The 17,598-nt window shown below is 41.8% G+C and overlaps 2 protein-coding genes across 3 annotated transcripts; one reads left to right on the top strand and one right to left on the bottom strand.

Moving 5' to 3' along the window:
* The first annotated feature begins 528 nt into the window (after positions 1 to 528).
* Positions 529 to 12,818, top strand: cep85 (centrosomal protein 85). Of its 2 annotated transcripts, XM_051405818.1 has the most exons (14): positions 529 to 700; positions 1,629 to 1,688; positions 1,800 to 1,931; positions 4,950 to 5,740; positions 6,883 to 7,013; positions 7,336 to 7,453; positions 7,577 to 7,762; positions 8,249 to 8,401; positions 8,904 to 9,058; positions 9,172 to 9,289; positions 10,127 to 10,177; positions 10,276 to 10,383; positions 10,485 to 10,728; positions 10,842 to 12,818. In XM_051405818.1, exons 2-14 carry the CDS (start codon positions 1,649 to 1,651, stop codon positions 11,003 to 11,005), a joined length of 2,391 nt encoding a protein of 796 aa, XP_051261778.1. In that variant the 5' UTR covers positions 529 to 700; positions 1,629 to 1,648; the 3' UTR covers positions 11,006 to 12,818. The 2 variants fall into 2 exon arrangements, with proteins under 2 accessions (XP_051261778.1, XP_051261779.1); XM_051405819.1 differs by lacking the exons at positions 529 to 700; positions 1,629 to 1,688; positions 1,800 to 1,931 and adding an exon at positions 4,059 to 4,279.
* Positions 12,819 to 13,196: 378 nt separating this feature from the next.
* Positions 13,197 to 17,247, bottom strand: ubxn11 (UBX domain protein 11). The gene is made up of 14 exons (XM_051405820.1): positions 17,028 to 17,247; positions 16,889 to 16,929; positions 16,025 to 16,144; positions 15,770 to 15,870; positions 15,541 to 15,592; positions 15,354 to 15,433; positions 15,164 to 15,269; positions 14,839 to 15,056; positions 14,677 to 14,754; positions 14,483 to 14,606; positions 14,296 to 14,399; positions 14,111 to 14,184; positions 13,462 to 13,611; positions 13,197 to 13,375 (listed from the first exon to the last, which is right to left on the bottom strand). Exons 1-14 carry the CDS (start codon positions 17,096 to 17,098, stop codon positions 13,222 to 13,224), a joined length of 1,473 nt encoding a protein of 490 aa, XP_051261780.1. The 5' UTR covers positions 17,099 to 17,247; the 3' UTR covers positions 13,197 to 13,221.
* Positions 17,248 to 17,598: the final 351 nt, after the last annotated feature.

The following is a 17,598-nucleotide window of genomic DNA, read 5'->3' on the forward strand; positions in this document are numbered from 1 at the left end:
GTAGGAACAGTGTAATATATATATATATATATTTTACCATGTAGTACAGATAAAGAAAAATAGCATTTCCTAATGTACATGTTGTCTATCGCTGGTTAGTGTAACATACCGCCTCTGTGCTAAAAAAAATGATATATTTTTGCATTTAACACTATAGTATTCACCTCAGTGCAAACTACAAATGTGTAGTCTGATAAAATATATTTTAAAAGTGTTTAATATGACTTTACACGATTGAACTCTTGTGAAAGTCTTATTTTCTAGGTTATTCTAGCAATCTCAACGTCCTTTGCTTAGGTTCGTTCGTTTTGTGCGACTGCAGTAGTTTTTTGATCATGTGGCCGAATGAACCCGGTCATTTGTTTTCTTGCATCAGCAACACCATCTCAAAATGAGCTTGAAGAGAGATTGCTGCCCTACTTTTGCGGTCTGTAGTCTGCAAATGTAACCACTGCGCATGCATACACCCTCGGAGAGACAGGAAACCCTCAAACGGTTCCGCACACAACACGAAGCGTCGCTGTAGAACGGGCGGTGCTGTGACATTAAACAAGCAGCCATTGTGTCTTTGATGGGTCGTCTGCCATCAGAGGGGATCTGTTCAGTCGGCCAGCGGAACAACAGCAGCAGCAGCAGCGGATCGGTTGCCAGCCTCAAACCGAGATTTGTTTCTGCATCCAGTGTTTATGTGAGACGAAAGGTAACGTCTCCTTTCCGTCGTCAGTGGCGACAGTTAGCCTCAGCTGCAGTCACGTGAGCACGCTAACAGAGATTTGTACCGTTTGTGTTAACTGAGGTAACGTTGTGTTAGCGGTTAGCTAGCTGGTTAGACGGAAACGGATTTGTCACGGATTAGCTGAAATGGTTAACGGTGCAGCGCATCGCAGTAACAACATTTCAACGTTACGTTGAAGAAAATAAAGAAAGTTGTTGGTTTAAAACAGCCTAGACTTGGGTATTCGTGTTTGTGTTTGTCGCGTTTAGCTAGCTGCATAGAATTAACAAATCTAATTTAGCGTTTAGCTAACATAGCTGATAGCTTGCCTTAGCGAGGCATTTCCTTTATGAATTAGCTTCAGCATCTTAGACTTCTTGTATCCATTGTTAAGCCTTAAATTAGCTTGCCTCAAATAATATTACAACTTCCTGTAACCTCTTAGGGATAGAAATGTTTGTGTAACAGATTATGTAACGCTAAGACATGTGCTCATGTTGTTATTTTTGTTGCTGGCCAGTGAAGTATGTCGAGGTTGTTTCTGGCATGTTGAGAGGCAGATGAGTTTGATAGGTGAGCAGATCAGTCAGTAGCTAACAGCTGTTGAGTCCTACGCCATGGACATTCACTTCATAATGTAACTAGTGTGCAAGAAATTAGCTTTTGTTCAGATCTCAGTTTCATCACAAACAAACACTTTGTTATCAGCTTCTTTTACTGTTTTCCCTGTTAACTATAAATCAGATTATTTACTTCCTTGGCAAACTCAACTAACCTAAGTTACGTCAAGAATTTGGCCAGTGACAACTTTGACAAGTTGGTTATGTGATTTAAATCAAAATAACCCTAGAATATATTTTCAGGGTGTCTGTAGTACTGTGTGATGATGTAACCTCGTCCTCCTCTCAATCAGGTGACATTGTCTCGTATGGAATGACAACCTCACAGAGATATATTGAATCCAAACCAGCGGGTAAGTTGACACGCTGCACTCCAAATATGCAAACTGTGTGTCACTTGTCATTTCAGCATGTGTTGATATACTCCTCTGTTGCTGTTGTCCTGTTTCACAAATATACATTAGCTCGGTTTGCTGACATGGAGTGGCAAACACCAGCTGTGTCAGAAAAGTTCCAAAGCCGCTTTGGCCGCCGGCCTGGAACATCGGACAGTGGGGACACTGGTCTTGGCACCTCAGCATCTGACAGCACAGAAGGTGATGACTTTAGCTTGTTCTTCCTCTGTCTGTGGCATGTATTATGTAACATTGTTTTAACAAGTGACAAGTCTGTCTGTCAGTGAAGGAACTTCAGTTGCACCCTTTGCCGCTAGAGTTGGGTGCCTTAGCGGTGGCTGTGTTTTTTAATAATTAAACTTGCATACTTTTTTAAAAATTGTTGCTCAAGCTGACTTGAACGTTGAGAACAGTTATATAATGTGTAATGTAGTGAGAAGCTGCACATGGCCCTCGGCTGAAGCTGAAAATACTTCACGTTTGTGTTGTTGTTTCTTTGGTTATTTATAGAGTGAGAGAATTGTTCATGATCCACTGTGGGTGCTCGGGAGATTTGCAGAGGTAGATTAGTCCCATCCAAAAAAGCCCCGAAGGCTCTGTTGCACTACTCTGGTGTTGAGGTTAATTGGGAGGATGGGGTGTTGGGATGCCTGGGCAGGACAGCTAAATGGAAACTAGACCTTGCTTGTGGAGCAAGTTTAAAAAAAAAAATTATCATGATTTTGGGAATATCCCACTGGAGATGGTGTGTGTGTGTTTGTGTGTGTGTGTGTGTGTGTGTGTGTGTGTGTGTGTGTGTGGTATATTTATGTCCATACGCTGGACTGAGTGGAAAAAATAACAGACACGCGGTATCAGAAAGGTTCCATGTAATGGCTGGCCAACAGGGGTGGGTTGTCCCATGTGGGGAAACGCTACAAAATAAAAGACTGGAAAATGATCACAAGTGTATCAACACTGTAGGGTTTAAATTTCACAAAGCTGGCATTCATGACGGGGCTGCCAGTTGGAAACTCTTCATAACAACTGTAAACAAACAAACCTTTTTTCCTCCTTGCATCTAGTTACATATATGTGTGATGGCTCCCCTGAAATCATCCTAAGGGTGTCTTTAACACAAACTGCCTGTTGTCAGTTGTCGGAGTCCATTTATTTTACTCCCACATAAATTAATCTGTGTTGTAGAGCTTTTCTGGTCGCTATGAAACTGTGAATTAAAAGACCTCTGCACAGCACCCACCACTTGTCCGGTCACCAGATAAACGTCACTTAACCTGAAAGGAAAGGTGTAGAGAACAGTTGGTAATGTTAGTAGAGGCAAATCTTCTACATCTTCCAAACAACTCAATATGCTTCATCTTGAAGTGTCCAGTATTGTCTTACAAGCCCTGAACTCACAGCTTGTAAGACAACATTCGTAGGAGGATTGAAGCGGCATTCAGGCAAAAGCTTCTTATTAGATTATCTTTTAATATCCATCGGTTGTAAGGTTTGCACATTTTTTCCAACCCTGTACATGTATTGTGTGGTGTGTTCTTTTGAGACATTTCATTTTATATCTGTTGTCTTCATGTGGGCTTTTTTATGAGTGTAACTACTTTTTACAGGCCTGACTTGTTCAGTTACAACTGTTGAGCATGCTACTGGTCCTGGTACAGCTTTGTCCTGGCACTTAAACTGACAGCCGTGCCTAGCAACATGACAATTAGCCCCACATTTAGCCACAATAATGACCTGTTGTAGATATACTATATAGCATACTTGGGGTATAAATTAAACAGCTAGAATGCCGGACATTTTTTTGAAAAACAAGAAAGGGACATACTGTTTTTTCTGTTGCTGGGTTTTTATCAAAACATTCTGTTTTACAGCTGCAGGTTATTGTCATTATGTTATATACTTTCCAAAGGCAGGAATGTCCCTTGAGCAAATATCTAGCAAACGTTCTTACATAATAGTTTAGACTTGTTCTAACCAGTCTTAAAGTTAGCGGAGCCTGGAGGCTTCTGTTATATTTGAAGTTTTACCTTACTGAAAGCTTATATTGTTTCCATAATATTATTGCATTTTTACTAATTATTATTTTCCTCTGTTGATGAAGTTTAGGTTTAAACTGAGCAGACCATTCGGTCTTTGACTTTGTATTTGCACGTGTGTGTGTGATGTGTGTTACAGTGGGAGGGGGCAAGGTGCTTAAATAAGCGGCACCCACAGATCAACTGTAACTTGAGAGGTGGGCTATAAATACCCCTAACCTTTCCTGTGTATGCCGGTTTGTGTGTGTTTGCGCAGAGCTTGATACAGGCTGGTTTGGCTGTTCGAGGACAATACGGCTTTGGGCACAGGGCCTGCCTGCTGTGACACTGTCAGTTTTAGCTTCAGAGGTTGATCTGGTAGTGTCCAGTAATGCACAGGACGGACTGTTTGGATTTAAAGCGTTGTGAAGCTCAGCTCACCTCAGTTCAGCTTTAGAAAAAATGCCACAGCTAATGACATGTTTGTTGCGTTGGACTGAATGCCAGATTTCCAGACTTCATCGGGTCTCTCAGGTTTGTAGTGCTGTTGAAATCAGAGTAATGTAACTTTGAATTGTGTTGGGGCTCGTGGTGATTTCTGTAGTTTGGTTGTGTTCCTGAAGTTCTCTGTAAGCAAAATTTGATCTCTGAGGTTTCCAAATGAAGACAGTTAACATTTTTGTGCATGTTTAATTCAGTGGTTTGGGTGTGTACTCTGTAATCTGAGGGTGCTTATCTTTGGATGTTGCTAAGGGAATAATTACAAGTTTATGTTAATTAAAAAAGAGGAGTCTTTTGTCAGCAGTTCCATCATAACAGTGTAATTATTTTACAGATATACTCAGTGTCATGGTAACCAACACAAGCTTTATCACTGCTGTACAGCAACATATTGTTTTTGTTAATCATGTAATCCAGAGCTTTAATTCTGTGCAATGGTTAAGTCTATTATAAGCCTATTCCCTTGGTTGAGTCAGTCAGAGCCAGTTAATTCTTTCAGTGGTGACACCTCATCATCAAAGTAGGCCACCCATAAACCCTGCTGCATCTACTTTACATCACTGACTGAAAATAGAGTAAATGGCCTGCAGTATTGCTCTAGATATTTTGCACTGATTTAACAAGGTCTGTCTGTATGTTGAATAGTCAGAGAATAACATTTAATATAATTCCTAACGACTCTTTCTTCTTCTACTCTTTAAAGATTTCTGCAGTTCCAGCAGCAGCCCCCCTTTCCAACCCATCCGCAGTCAGATCCCCATACCCACTGCACATGTCATGCCATCCACGGCCGGAGCCCCGGCCTCTAAGCCCCAGTCATGTGTCCAGGAGGACTCCCAGTCCTCTGAGGGTTACAGGACTTCATCCAGCTCCAGGACCCCAAGTGGCTCCACCTCAAAGTCTTCCTCTCTCTCCAAATCGGCATCTTCGCCCAACTTGGATGCTCAGGCTGGTGTGGGAGGTGATCTTGTGGGGCCAAAGCCAGACTGCCTGAGCCGCTACCGCAGCCTTGTCAATGGGCTGGACCACTCGCTTTTCCCCTCAGATCACACGCGGGTGGATGACGGCCAGAGGTTTGACACTCCTGCTGTCGAGCCTACGCTAAATCAGTCAGCCCTGCTGGGGGGGTTATGCCCTGATGTCAGACTCCGATTACAGACGACCGGGATTAGAGACACCTCAGACTGTGTGTCTGAGGCATACAGAGGAGGCATGGAGCACAGCTATAAGGTTCTGCCTGAAGCTAGGCCCGGGGTTCCCGGCCCAGCAGAAACCTCTAATCAGAGGGGCAGTCAGTCTGGTGTGGCCGGATCCCCTGGAGGTTATGCAAACCCTCTCAGCCTGCAAACACAGGCTCTGCTGAGGGAGCATGCAGGCTCCAAGGGTTATGAGCCATTGCGGCAGGACAGATGTAGTGAAATGTCCAGCTGGCAGCAACAACAGCAACATAAGCAGCAACTGGAGAGTTTACGCCTGCAAGTGGAACAAATGCAGGTAAGCAAACTTGGGAGAGAAGAGTTTTGTTTTTTTCCTTTTGTCTGGGCTGCTTTGAATATGGTGAGGTGGAAAACACCCTGAGAAGGTTAAGCTATTGTGGTAGACATGTGGAGCAGTCAGATGTTTGTGGACATTTGAAATTTGGCTCCTGGCACATACAGTATATAGGTCAACATTGGGGGAAAACATCCCACTGAATAAAGCCTGAAGCCATACGGATGCCTTTGTCCTATTTAATAAAAGGATTTGTCAACTCAATCAGCAAAATCAAATCACAAGAGCTTCAAAGAATTTTCTAGTGTCTGTTGTCAGGTAAAAACACATTAGGGTTCAGAAAGTCCTACGCTAAACTGCCTGTCACAGCTTCCCTTTTGCACCCTGTAAAAAGCTGTTGAAATGATAAAAAAACTGTTACACAATAGCCTTTTACCATTTCAGCATTGTTTTCTATGTCTTTTTCCCCCATGGCGGATGCTGACCACTCTAGAGTGAGTGTTGGCACTTCCGCATTCGGTGTGCTGACACATGAACTGATGCTTTAACACACAATTCTAAAAACTTTTTACTTGCATACTGAGACTGGGCATTATTCAAATACAAATAAATGCTGATTGGACCCACAGCGGTTTTTACCGTGTGAAGAAATTGTGGAAGCAAGTTTTAATGATGATGATCATACAAACATTGCCTCATAAACTAAATGATTAGCTGTTGAAGCTATAATATGAGGGGACTGAGATAACATTCATTCATTCATTCATTGTGCTGAATGTATTCTGCAGGGCACCAGAATACACTGACACTTGGCAGTGCTTTCAGTGTGTATTGGAAGAAAGACTTTAAATAGTCACTGAGGTGGAATTACATTCTATTATAGAGAGAGAGATTGGCACTGCTTGATAGTCGTTAAGTTTTATTTCTTCTTTGTGATATCCATTTGAAACTATGTTGTTATTCACAAAGTATCTTAATCTGTTGTCAGGTGACTGCTGTGCTATTAGAATAATCAGGTGTCAGGCTAAACAAGGCTGGCAGTAATTCTTGAGCTGTATGCATTTTAACACCTGTATTGCGTGCACTATATGCTATCTACATGATTCCGCTCTAACTGTCACATGGTTTTTGTCTTTTTGTTGCAGCTGATGAGTGCCGGAGTGGGTCAGTACCCATCTCTGTACTCGACGCCCGTTCACTCAGAGTCTGGCAAGTGGGATGCTCTTGTCAAAGCCAGTGAGAGTCTGCTAAAGGAGAAGGAGCTAATCATTGAAAGGCACGTTTTTCTAATAACTTTACTGCTCATGTAGGGATATTTTATGGAGGGCAGGGAATCTTTGTTTACGATTTGATCATCCTGAATGCTTTGTGATACAGTTCATCTTGACGTGATACTGTGGTATTGTACAATTTAGTCCTTCAGTTTATCTTAGCATTAAAGAACATAGTTTTTGTCACAAAATATTAAAGAGTTGACTGTTTTAAATTAATTAGTAGAAGAGAGAACTACACAGTCCTTTTTTATTTAATTGTTAAGTTTAGTTTTTGACTTTGTCGTGTTCTTGTGTTGATGATTGTTGTACCTGGTTATATTGCAGACAAAAGCAGCACATGACCCAGTTGGAGCAGCGTCTGAGGGAAAGCGAGCTGCAAGTCCATGGAGCCCTCTTGGGGCGAGGAGCTTCTTATGGGGATGTGTGCATGCTGCGGCTACAGGTTGGTGAAAACAGCTCCCACTAACAACACTGAGAACCCTGTTTTATACCGTCATCCTGCTTACAAACTATTTACCCTCAAGAACCTTCATTAAGACTTTTGTATCACATGGTGGCTTTATAGGAGGCTCAACGGGAGAATGTGTTCCTGAGGGCACAGTTTACTGAGCGCACCGACTGCGTTGCCCTGGAAAAAGCAGAGGCAGAGCGCAGACTGGGGGCCGTTGAGGCAGAGACACGGCGACTAACTGAAAGCCTGAAAGAGACATGTGAGAGACATGCAGAAGAGATGAAGAAACAGGAAGAAAGGGTTTGTTCTTGCCTAACGCATCTTCCTAACATACAGTTTTGAGAGAAAAGAAGTAAAAATGGCACTGTTAAGTTATGTGTGACAATATGTGTTCAAACTGTTCACTTTGCTTCTATTCTTGCTTCTATTTATTGATCGTGAACTGCATTTAATTTTCTGTACTTTGTTTGTAATCAAGAAAACCTGTTAAAATCATGTCAAATTTCTTGCCAAAGCATTTCCGGACACCTGATATTATAGAAACAAAACACTGTACAGATACTTCAACTCTGTACATAAATAGATGTGTATAACTGGAGGCTGAACAACTTCACTAACTCATTTTCTTAGAGAAAGATGAAAGAGAGCAGCTAAAGTGGTTTCCGTCATGTGACGGTGTTTTTAGGAACAGATTGTCACACGTCTTGCCTCGAGTTCTCTCACCTATTACTTGTTACTTTTTGAGCATACTATTTTCCCACTTACCACGTTTGCCCCTTTGTGCAGATCCGCAGTCGAGACAAGCACATCAACAACCTGAAGAAGAAGTGTCAGAAGGAGTCTGAGCTGAAGCGAGAGAACCAGCAGCGTATTGAGACTCTGGAGCGCTACCTCGCTGACCTGCCCACCTTGGAGGACTACCAGAGCCAGAACAAGCAGGTTAGGACAGACTGGTCCATTCTTACTGGGTCTGCTCTGATTTCTGTGGGTAAATCATTAAACTAGGGATGGCTCAATACCACTTTTTCATGTCTTATACCGCAACCTTGAGTATCTGCCAATACCAATACATACCAATACAATACTTTCTTATTCCCTCTCATAAATAACTAAACTTTTAATAATACATTTGTATGGATGCACTTTGCGTAACCTAGACATCTAAAAACATCATGCTGAAACTGGAACAAATATTCTGTTCCCATGAAGGAAGAAATACACTGCCCACATCCATGATTAAATACTGCTGTTTTTGATTGGTCAGCGCCATTCAAACATTTAAATTTGCTCACGGCTGTTATGATTTTCTTAGTTTTTTCCCCCATGAGATTAAGATTACTTCTTACAGCTAACATAATGACATGTCACCCGCATTCTAGCTCATACAGGCACATCACTACATTGAACCTAGACAAATGAAACCTTTTGTGTTTTGTATCAGCTTCTAGAGGCCGAAAAGCAGGTCACTCAGCTACAAGATAAAGTGAGAGACTTGGACGTCTGTCTAGAGACAACGTGCTCACAACTACGGGAAAAAGACGCACATCTGGATGAACAGAAACGCAGGGAGAGAGACCTGCTGACCACCATTACTGAGTATGTACACACACAGTCAGACAGCTGTGTACCATCTTCTCACTGCACATGTTCTTTTAAGCAGGACTTACTCTGCATTATGTGTTCTGCCTTTTTATTTTGGTCTTCATCAGTATGCAGCAGCGGGTACAGCAGGGCCTTGAGGATGGAGCCAGGCTGCCTTCCCTGGATATCGAGAAGCTCAGAGGAGAGAACAACGCTTTAAGAGAGGAGCAGCAGAGACTGAAAAAGGTCTGTTGTTTGTCTGTTTTGTGTGTTTTCTCTTTAAAAGCTCATTTGGTTACTTGTGGGACAGCTTTTATTTGAATACTCCTCAGGCTGCTTTTATTTATGAAGTGCAGTGGGTGTACAAGGACATTTCGTGAATGGGGCTACGGCAAAAAATATCACTAAATGCATTATTAGTACTGTAGTTGAGCTGGAAACTGTCATTTCCAAATGAATCCCCATGATATGTCAATAATTGCATTATGTCCCTTCTTGCATCACCTGTACAGACTTGTATAGCAGCCCCAAAATACCAAGAGTACAATAAAATTGGTTTAAATTTACCCCTCCTAACTATTGTAATACATAAACTGTTCATTTTATGCAACCTAACGGCAGTTTATATTGACCCTAAATGACTTTGGCTTCAGAAAGTTGATCTGGCTGAGTGAGGTTAGAGGAAGTGCGTATTCGGTTAAATTTGAACAAACAGGAAGTGTTAATTTCTCTGGGAGTAAGTTTCTTGAGCAGCAAACTGTTAAGTTTGAGAGTAACCAAAGATTAGTATTATATTAGTAATAAGTAATATTTATTGTCTGGTTTGTCATTGTTTTTAGAGTGTAGCTACTTCCTTTTTAAATATCTTCTTTGTAATATTCACCTTGTGTGTGCTTCAACTGCAAAGTAAACTCTCTCGATCATAAACACACACGCACAAACCTCACAACCTCCCAGTCCCACAGAACAGGAATGAGACATCATTTGATCATTTGATTAAAATTAAAGGAGTAGGAGTTGATTGCTGTAATATGTCCAAGTAGAACCATGTTGTTTTAAAGCTCAGCTCTTCTTTTTTTGCAGGTCATTGAGAAGCAGCACCGAATGATGGAACAGCTTGGCTCTCAGATCCAGGTGGTTATCTGCATATACAACGAGTCTCAGTGATTTGTGTGGTTACTGTCCTGTTTTATTGTCTTTTAACATTTATTATTGTTTGTTTGGGTCTGCAGGCCTTGGAGGAACAGGTCTCTCAGGAAGAGAACAGCTCTCAGGCTCTCAGAGAAGAGGTGTTGGCCAAAGAGCAGAATGTGTTAGAGCTCCACACAGCCATGAAGGAGGTGAGATAGCCCCCCCCCAAAAAACAAATCCTCTTGGTTCTTTGTGAACTTGAACTTGAACTGAGTCTGAATTTGACTGGAAAATGTTTACTGTGTTTCAGCTGTCAGTCCAGAACCAGGAACTGATTGAGCAGAATCTGACCCTGCAGGACCAAATGAGCGATCCAGATCAGCGGGGCACTAGCCAGGCTTCCTCTACCCTGCAGCCAGCTGGGTCTCGCCTCACACAGAGGCTACATCTAGAGATCGCCTCCTGCCTGAGTGACCTGCGTTCCCTGTGCAGCATTCTGACCCAGAGAGCTCAGGGACAAGACCCCAACCTCACCCTGCTGCTCGGTCTCGCATGTAAGCACTGCTTGAATCTTACTCTTTCTCATGCTGATGATAGAGTTCACAGACTCAGATCAAGAAAGTTGTACAACGTGGTTTAGAGTTGTGTTTTGTTTTGTTCCCCCCAGCTCCTCTACCAGTGGCAGAGCAGGGAGAGGACTGGATGAATCCAGAGGTGCTGCAGAAGAAGCTGGTTGAGGCTCAACAGCTCCGTCGAGACGTGGAGGAACTACGCAACGTAATACTGGACCGTTATGCGCAGGACATGGGAGAAAACTGCATCACCCAATAACCTTGCCAGCCAGACAATGGAAGAAACTTGTGTAAGCCCAACGTCACCTCTGAAGCATCTATAATGGGCTTGTCTTTCAGTTACTGAATGTCAGAAAGTGGACTGGATTTTAATTTTCTTAAAATGAGGACAGAGGAAAGCCCAAATGGTTTAGCTTTGTCTTTTCTCGACTGACTTTACTTCAATTCTCAAGCCTGCTTGTAGCTAAGAACCCTCCCACCCCCCCTGGTGAGTTCATCTATTTCAGTCCAAGGGCTAACAGAAAATAACTTACCTCTCATACTTGATCCTTAAGCATTGTGTGTGTGTGTGTGTGTGTTGTTTTTTTAAATAATGATGACATGATACTGTCAGTTACCAAACAGTCTTACTTTTTGTTCCACTCTGGTGGAGGTATTTGTGTAGAAGTCCCACAAATATAATTTATTTAAATCTTAATTTCCCTCTCATGGGGAATTATTGAAGAAGTGGTTGACAATCAACTATAAATATTTTTAATCTGTGCTTTTAACTGAATTCACAAGGAACATGTTACTAACACGCCATTATTTAAAATGGTGAACACTGTAACATCAGACTCTGCTGTGAGGTATAAGACTTGACAACTGAAGGGTTTAATACCAAATCAGCTTCTCACACCAACAGGCCTCCAACAGTTTTATTACCAAAGAAACTCTGGTCGAAGCAGTTGTGCAAGTCTGTGAATGTTTTGTGAATGCTTCTCTCTGCTGCAGGCCTCCTTCTGAATGAACACCGACATGTGCCTTTCTGTCACGTTTGCAACCACAATGCTAATTCGTTTTTTTTTTTTTTTTTTGACCAACCACAAAGGGCTGTTTGCAGCCTACTCTTCCAATATGACCTTTCTCTCAGTGTATCAACCAGTAGGATAGTCAATACATTCCCTGACACTGAATGTAGCAGATAACTTTGGGTCACATCACATAACTTGTGGAGGCCCCCGACACTGTTTTATTTTATTTCTTTTTGTTCCTGGTAGATAGTCTGTGTGACGTTTTTAGAATCTGCTCCATGTAGATGAATAACTTCACAGGATACTGTACATTTCAGGTTGATAATGACTGATTTGTGTTCGACAGTGTGGTTAAATGATAAATGTATGACAGAGAAACAGTATTAATCTTCAGTATTATTTATTTTCTTTGTTTGCATTGACAACTCAGTGAGTCCTAATGTGTTGCTGTAACAATGTGCTAATGTGTTCGAGCAGACTTGGCATCCACATTGCGTAAAGGTCCCATGAAGTGGCTCTTTGATAGTACTTTTCTCCTGTGCTTTGATGTGTGTGTCATATAAGATGAGATGTTGGGGCTATTTACTGACGGGGGGGAGACAAAGATTGGCAGCAGTCAGTGAGGCTCTTTAATGTTCTGGAGACGTGTTTTTAATTCTACGTGATGATGATGGGACGGGTTGGCTGGATCACCCCAAAATCAGCAATCACATTGTACTGGATGGAATTTTATATTTGCCCTGAGTGAGGATAAGCCATTGAAAAAAAAAAAACTTGACACTTTAAAGGAAGAGAAAGGGATTTTAATATAAAAAATATGCAACAATTACTCTTGACAACAGAACACACCCAGGGACACACAAGCCATTTTTTCACTTCATGGGACCTTTGTTTTTTTTTTTTAAAAGTCCAATTAGCACAAGATTTATCTTTGGAAAGTCAGGCTCCGCATGCCTTAACATCTCAAATGTTTTTGCAAAAGGGAAAAAGATGTTTATATTTTCATACTTTTGTCCTTGTTTGTATTTGCATATTTTAGAAATAAAGTTTTCAACATTTTGTTTTGTTTTAATTTGTTTTGAATTCCAGTTTGTTCCGTGTTGATCAGTATTTTCATCCCCTCTGTGCAGAAAGCCCAGCAGCAGCTTTCTATAACTAGGGATGCTAGGTCTGTTGGATTGGTATTGGCTGTGATACACATAAAATACTGTTTGAATGGACCTCAGTAGCACAGCGAGCCTTTTTCACAGCAGACATCTCGACGTGTCATAGTAGGAAGATAACAGGTGTAAATAATAAACATTAATGATGGTTGAATTCCATTTAGCTTCATGACGTACTGCCACACATCTACAGAATTAAGCCATCGTTATTGGAATTAGCATCACCTGTGCTTTTGTGAAAAAGGCTGTTTTAAAAAAACAAACAAACATCCCGTAAAAGTCCAATATAACTGTTTATTTTATGGACCTCCATCTGAATGAGGGTGTTTCCTCTTTTGCAGCAGCAGAGTAACGTTAGTCGTGAGTCCACATGAATGGAGCGTCTGACAGTCGTCACCGTAGCAGCACTGTGGGTACGCGCTGATGATGTCATAACCGGGGAGACCACCTCCTCTGTAACAACAAGCAACCAGTGTCACATGTTGTAAAGAGAGACGCTAACAGAAAGACAGTGTCAGTGCAGGAGGATGCGTTCTCACCTGTGTTTGTCCAGATATTGCCGCAGGTGGCCGATCGTTTCTGAGAAGCACATTTTCACTATGAAAGTATGATTCCCGTCTTCTGACTTCACCTTGAGTGTGATAACATCACGGGCAGACGAGGGCCGGTCAGAGCTACATGTCTGCAGTCTGTAGGGCACAAAATCCAAACACACTTGATATAATAGACTCAGACTGGTCTGAGAGTCACTTGGGGCGTCACAGATCTGAATCCCAGACCCCGTCACAAGCTAACGAGTGCTGGCTGTTCATGCCCTATTTTTCAGACCAGTGCGTACAGTAATCTCCACAATCTTGACAATCAGCCACAGCGTACATCAGCATTTTAATCATGCTTTACATCATGTAGCCTGGTGGTGGATCTAGTAATTCCTTTAACCCTGTAAACCCTGTTTTGCCTTATAAATTCTACATGGTTGTAAAGTTAGATAATGATACACAGTACATCTTGTATCTTACACCGACTTAAATTCCAAAATGCAATATTTTCCAAATGGAAATACTCTAGATCTCTGCATCATATTTCTGTCTATTTGAACAATGTTTGTCTGAGCAACCAATACTGGTAGGTGAGTCGGTTTAGGCAACAAAATTGTGCTCACACAATGAATCACAAAATGTTTAATACCTGTCTCTCATCGCTTGCAGCACCGGCGTGTCTATGAGGATGACGGAGTTGGTGCTCTGGGCATCAGATGAAACCTAGTGAAAGTACTTGTTAGATCATTTGCATACTGTAGTGAGAGTACATTCAGCACAAGCACAGACAGGCAAGATGCTGTAGTGATCATCTGCCTAACAGGAGTAGCTCACCTGCAGGACAGCCCTCACTGAGTCCCTGATATCAATCACACGACCAGCTTTTACTACCACCTTCGGTAACCTGTTCAGGAACTGATCCACACTCAGCTTCTTGCCTGTAGCCAGAAGAAAACACGAGGATAAGAATCAAGACTGGGGAGACATTTGGGAGTATCTGTGTGATGTTTGCAGGACAGACCGGGTAGCTGAGAGCTGACGCCATTTGATGATTCATCTTTCTCCCCACGAACAGCCTGTCCTTCACCGGGAAATTTCTTCCACGGCAGCCTGAAAATGAATTCCTCATCTCGTCTGTCATGAACCTGAACAAAAAAAATTGTAATAAGTAGCCAAGTCGCACATTTACACATTTACTCTCAAACGGAAACAAACCTCGAAAGGTACGCCATCTGGGAATCTCTCCTGAAGCTCAGATGGGAAGTACCCGTCCATCAGATCTTGCATGCAGCGCTGCAAAGACCAAAGACAGAGGATTTGAACCACCAAAGAATCCAGTTTCAAGTATGGAATTTTCTGCCGCTTTAGCGAGCTAACCTGGGTGCTGCGCTCCTGATAAGAGCGGAAAGGACCCTCAAACAGGACCACCCCGTTGCTGTAGAGGCTCAGTTGAATAGGATCCTTCTTTGCCAAATGTGCCCCTGTGGCTGTCGATTGCACAAAACACTCTCCCTCCCCCGCGAGGACGTTCAGCTCCCTGATCCTCTGCAGCACGAGGTCAAAGTTCATGTGGAAGCTCCTGACCTCGGAGGGGTCTGCACAGGACAGATACCCAGTTAGGAACCATTTTAGGTAGAAGATAATGGTGAATATGTTTGTGGAAAGCTTGAAGCGTATGAAGAAGAGTGGAGGTGGAAACTACCTGGCTGCCAGAGGCCTCGCTCTGCATTATATGGCTGCTCACTTTCAGCTGAGTCACTGCTCTCGCCGTCTCCCACCCAGATCAAACCGTAGTCATTTAGAAAGCTCTGTAAGATATTAATCGGCAGGATTCAGAGCGGTGCAATCACAATGTAAACACATGAATGAAATGTTTTATTAAATCAACTTACCTCCATTTCACACACTTGACTCTGGAGGTGTTGGCACCTTCTTTCAAGATCGTCTCTACCACTCAGATCATTTGTGCTCCCTAAACACACACACACACACACAGACAGAGAGAGAAAAGATACAGCCATCAAACCCTTTTATGTAGAAATATAGAGAATATATCAAACTCAGGTCTGGAGATGTTACCAGATTCTTTCAGAAGCCTCAGTTTTTCCTCCAAGACTGTAATCCTTTTATCCTTTAGAAGAAAATTTAAAGTGAGTTTGACATTAATCATTTTGCTGTTCATCTGGAGGAGGTATGTGTTCATCTGGAGGAGGTGTGTGTTTATCTGGAGGAGGTATGTGTTCATCTGGAGGAGGTGTGTGTTCATCTGGAGGAGGTGTGTGTTCATCTGGAGGAGGTGTGTGTTCACCTTGCGCTCGATCTCCTGTGCTTGGCTCCTCACTGTTTTCTCCAGCAGGGTCACCCGCTGCATCATGGCAGACATGAGCTCAAAGTCGCTTGGTGGAGCACCTGAATATCAGTAAGTACATAGAAGCATCCTTTGCACTCTTAAACATATATTTTTTAATATATTAAATGATTAGATTTAGGCTAGATATTCAGGTTGTTCAGCAACACGAAGATATATTTGGCTTTGGAATAAACTAAAATAAATAACTTATACCTTTCTTTAATGGGACTTTTGACTTTGAAGTGGAGGCGTCGTTGGCTCGAGTGTGAGAGGTCAGGAGAGGATGTGGATCAGAGGATTTATCATCCTCGTCAGTCAGGCCTGCCTGAATTTCTGAAAACAAACACAACAAATGTGTGTAAAGGATTAAGAAAAGAACACATATTCATGGTTTACCTGTAGGGGGGAGCAGTTTGATATTTATAGTAGAAATCAGTTTGAGTAGCCTGATAAGTACAATAGTATAATTGTACTTTACTTGTATTATCTTTTAATGCCACCTTTTACTCCACTACAACTATTTGACAGGTAGGCCGACTGTACAAATAAAGAGCTTATACAATATGATTATCTATTAAACTATTCAACAATATACACAATTAGATCTGAAACAATTAGTTGAGTTTAGTTAAATTAGTTAGTTGATTAGTTGGTCAATTGACAGAAACTATTTTGATAATTTTATGGTTCCAGCTTGTCATATGTGAGGATTTGCTGCTGTTCCCTTGACATTATTATATTTTATTTATTTTTGTCCAATAGTTGGACACAACTGGAAATGTCCAACAATAAAATCCTGCTTTTACCTTAATGCAAGAGTAATAACAATCTAATGATATAATACAGTCGACTGTTTCTGCATTAAATACTTTTACTTTAATACTTTAAGTTCATTTTCCTGAATGTACTTACATAACAGTTACTTAACATTTTCAAAGCAGGACTTATACTTGTAATGCATTATTTTTACAGTGTGATATTAGTACTTTTCCTCCACCATTGTTGATAACTGTTGTTTTAGTCACCTGTCAGTGCAGTGTAATGCCTTTATGTTTAGTGATTTGACAAGCAACCCACCTTTTAACAGATTTCTCCTGAAAGGCACCTTTGGCCTGCCCCTGCAGGTCAAAGACAGTTGAATGTAATGTATTATGAATAATGTATGTTGCCTGCACAGTACAGTTAACATTGGGATATTCCCCAGTCAGTCACCTACCCTTGCTCACTCTGAGGGTCCAGCAGGGGAGTGCGCCTCGTTTTCTTCAGCATGGACAAAGGGGAGCTCATCTTACCTGAGGTGTCCCACTCTGGGTCCAGTACAGGCCTGTTCAGAGGGATTTCCCGAGTTTCTTTGAGTTTGTTTGGAGTCTGTTGCCATTAGCAACGCAGGAGCAGTTGATCCAGAGGAATGAGGCCTGCGTCGTCTGTTTCAACCGCAGGAGGTCGCTGTTTCTACCTCTCTCCTCTCTCTCTCTCTCTCTCTCTCTCTCTCTCTCTCTCTCTGTTAGAGTGTATTATTAAATTAAACTTATAAAGCTATTTTGATTTTTTATGACTGCCATGCGACTTTTATTGTTGTTATTGCAAGTAGTAAGCAAAAGAACAAGACATAAAGAACAATTTTAATGTGACCAACTGAATAAATTAATAAGGATGTAGTCTGTGTGTGTATTTTAATTGGTTTTGAAAAATGATACCGATATCCAAACTCCCATTGAGTGTAAAATGCTGTCACCGTGCTTTCGTGATCTACTGGTTTGGTTACTGACTGTGCCACATTGATCCAG

The sequence above is a fragment of the Dicentrarchus labrax genome, unplaced genomic scaffold, assembly GCF_905237075.1.
Source record: "Dicentrarchus labrax unplaced genomic scaffold, dlabrax2021, whole genome shotgun sequence".
Taxonomy (NCBI): Eukaryota; Metazoa; Chordata; class Actinopteri; family Moronidae; genus Dicentrarchus; species Dicentrarchus labrax.

What these genes read in the sequence shown, in the direction of transcription:
- cep85 (XM_051405818.1), top strand. Translation starts at nt 1,649, where the DNA reads ATGACAACCTCACAGAGATATATTGAATCCAAACCAGCGG. An exon ending in AGCAGCAGAGACTGAAAAAG is followed by an intron (nt 9,290 to 10,126) that starts GTCTGTTGTTTG and finishes CTTTTTTTGCAG; the next exon opens with GTCATTGAGAAGCAGCACCG. An exon ending in TCCACACAGCCATGAAGGAG is followed by an intron (nt 10,384 to 10,484) that starts GTGAGATAGCCC and finishes ACTGTGTTTCAG; the next exon opens with CTGTCAGTCCAGAACCAGGA.
- ubxn11 (XM_051405820.1), bottom strand. Translation starts at nt 17,098, where the DNA reads ATGAGCTCCCCTTTGTCCATGCTGAAGAAAACGAGGCGCACTCCCCTG. An exon ending in CAGATGGCGTACCTTTCGAG is followed by an intron (nt 14,607 to 14,676) that starts GTTTGTTTCCGT and finishes TTTTTTGTTCAG; the next exon opens with GTTCATGACAGACGAGATGA. An exon ending in CTGCAAGCGATGAGAGACAG is followed by an intron (nt 13,612 to 14,110) that starts GTATTAAACATT and finishes TGTGCCCTACAG; the next exon opens with ACTGCAGACATGTAGCTCTG.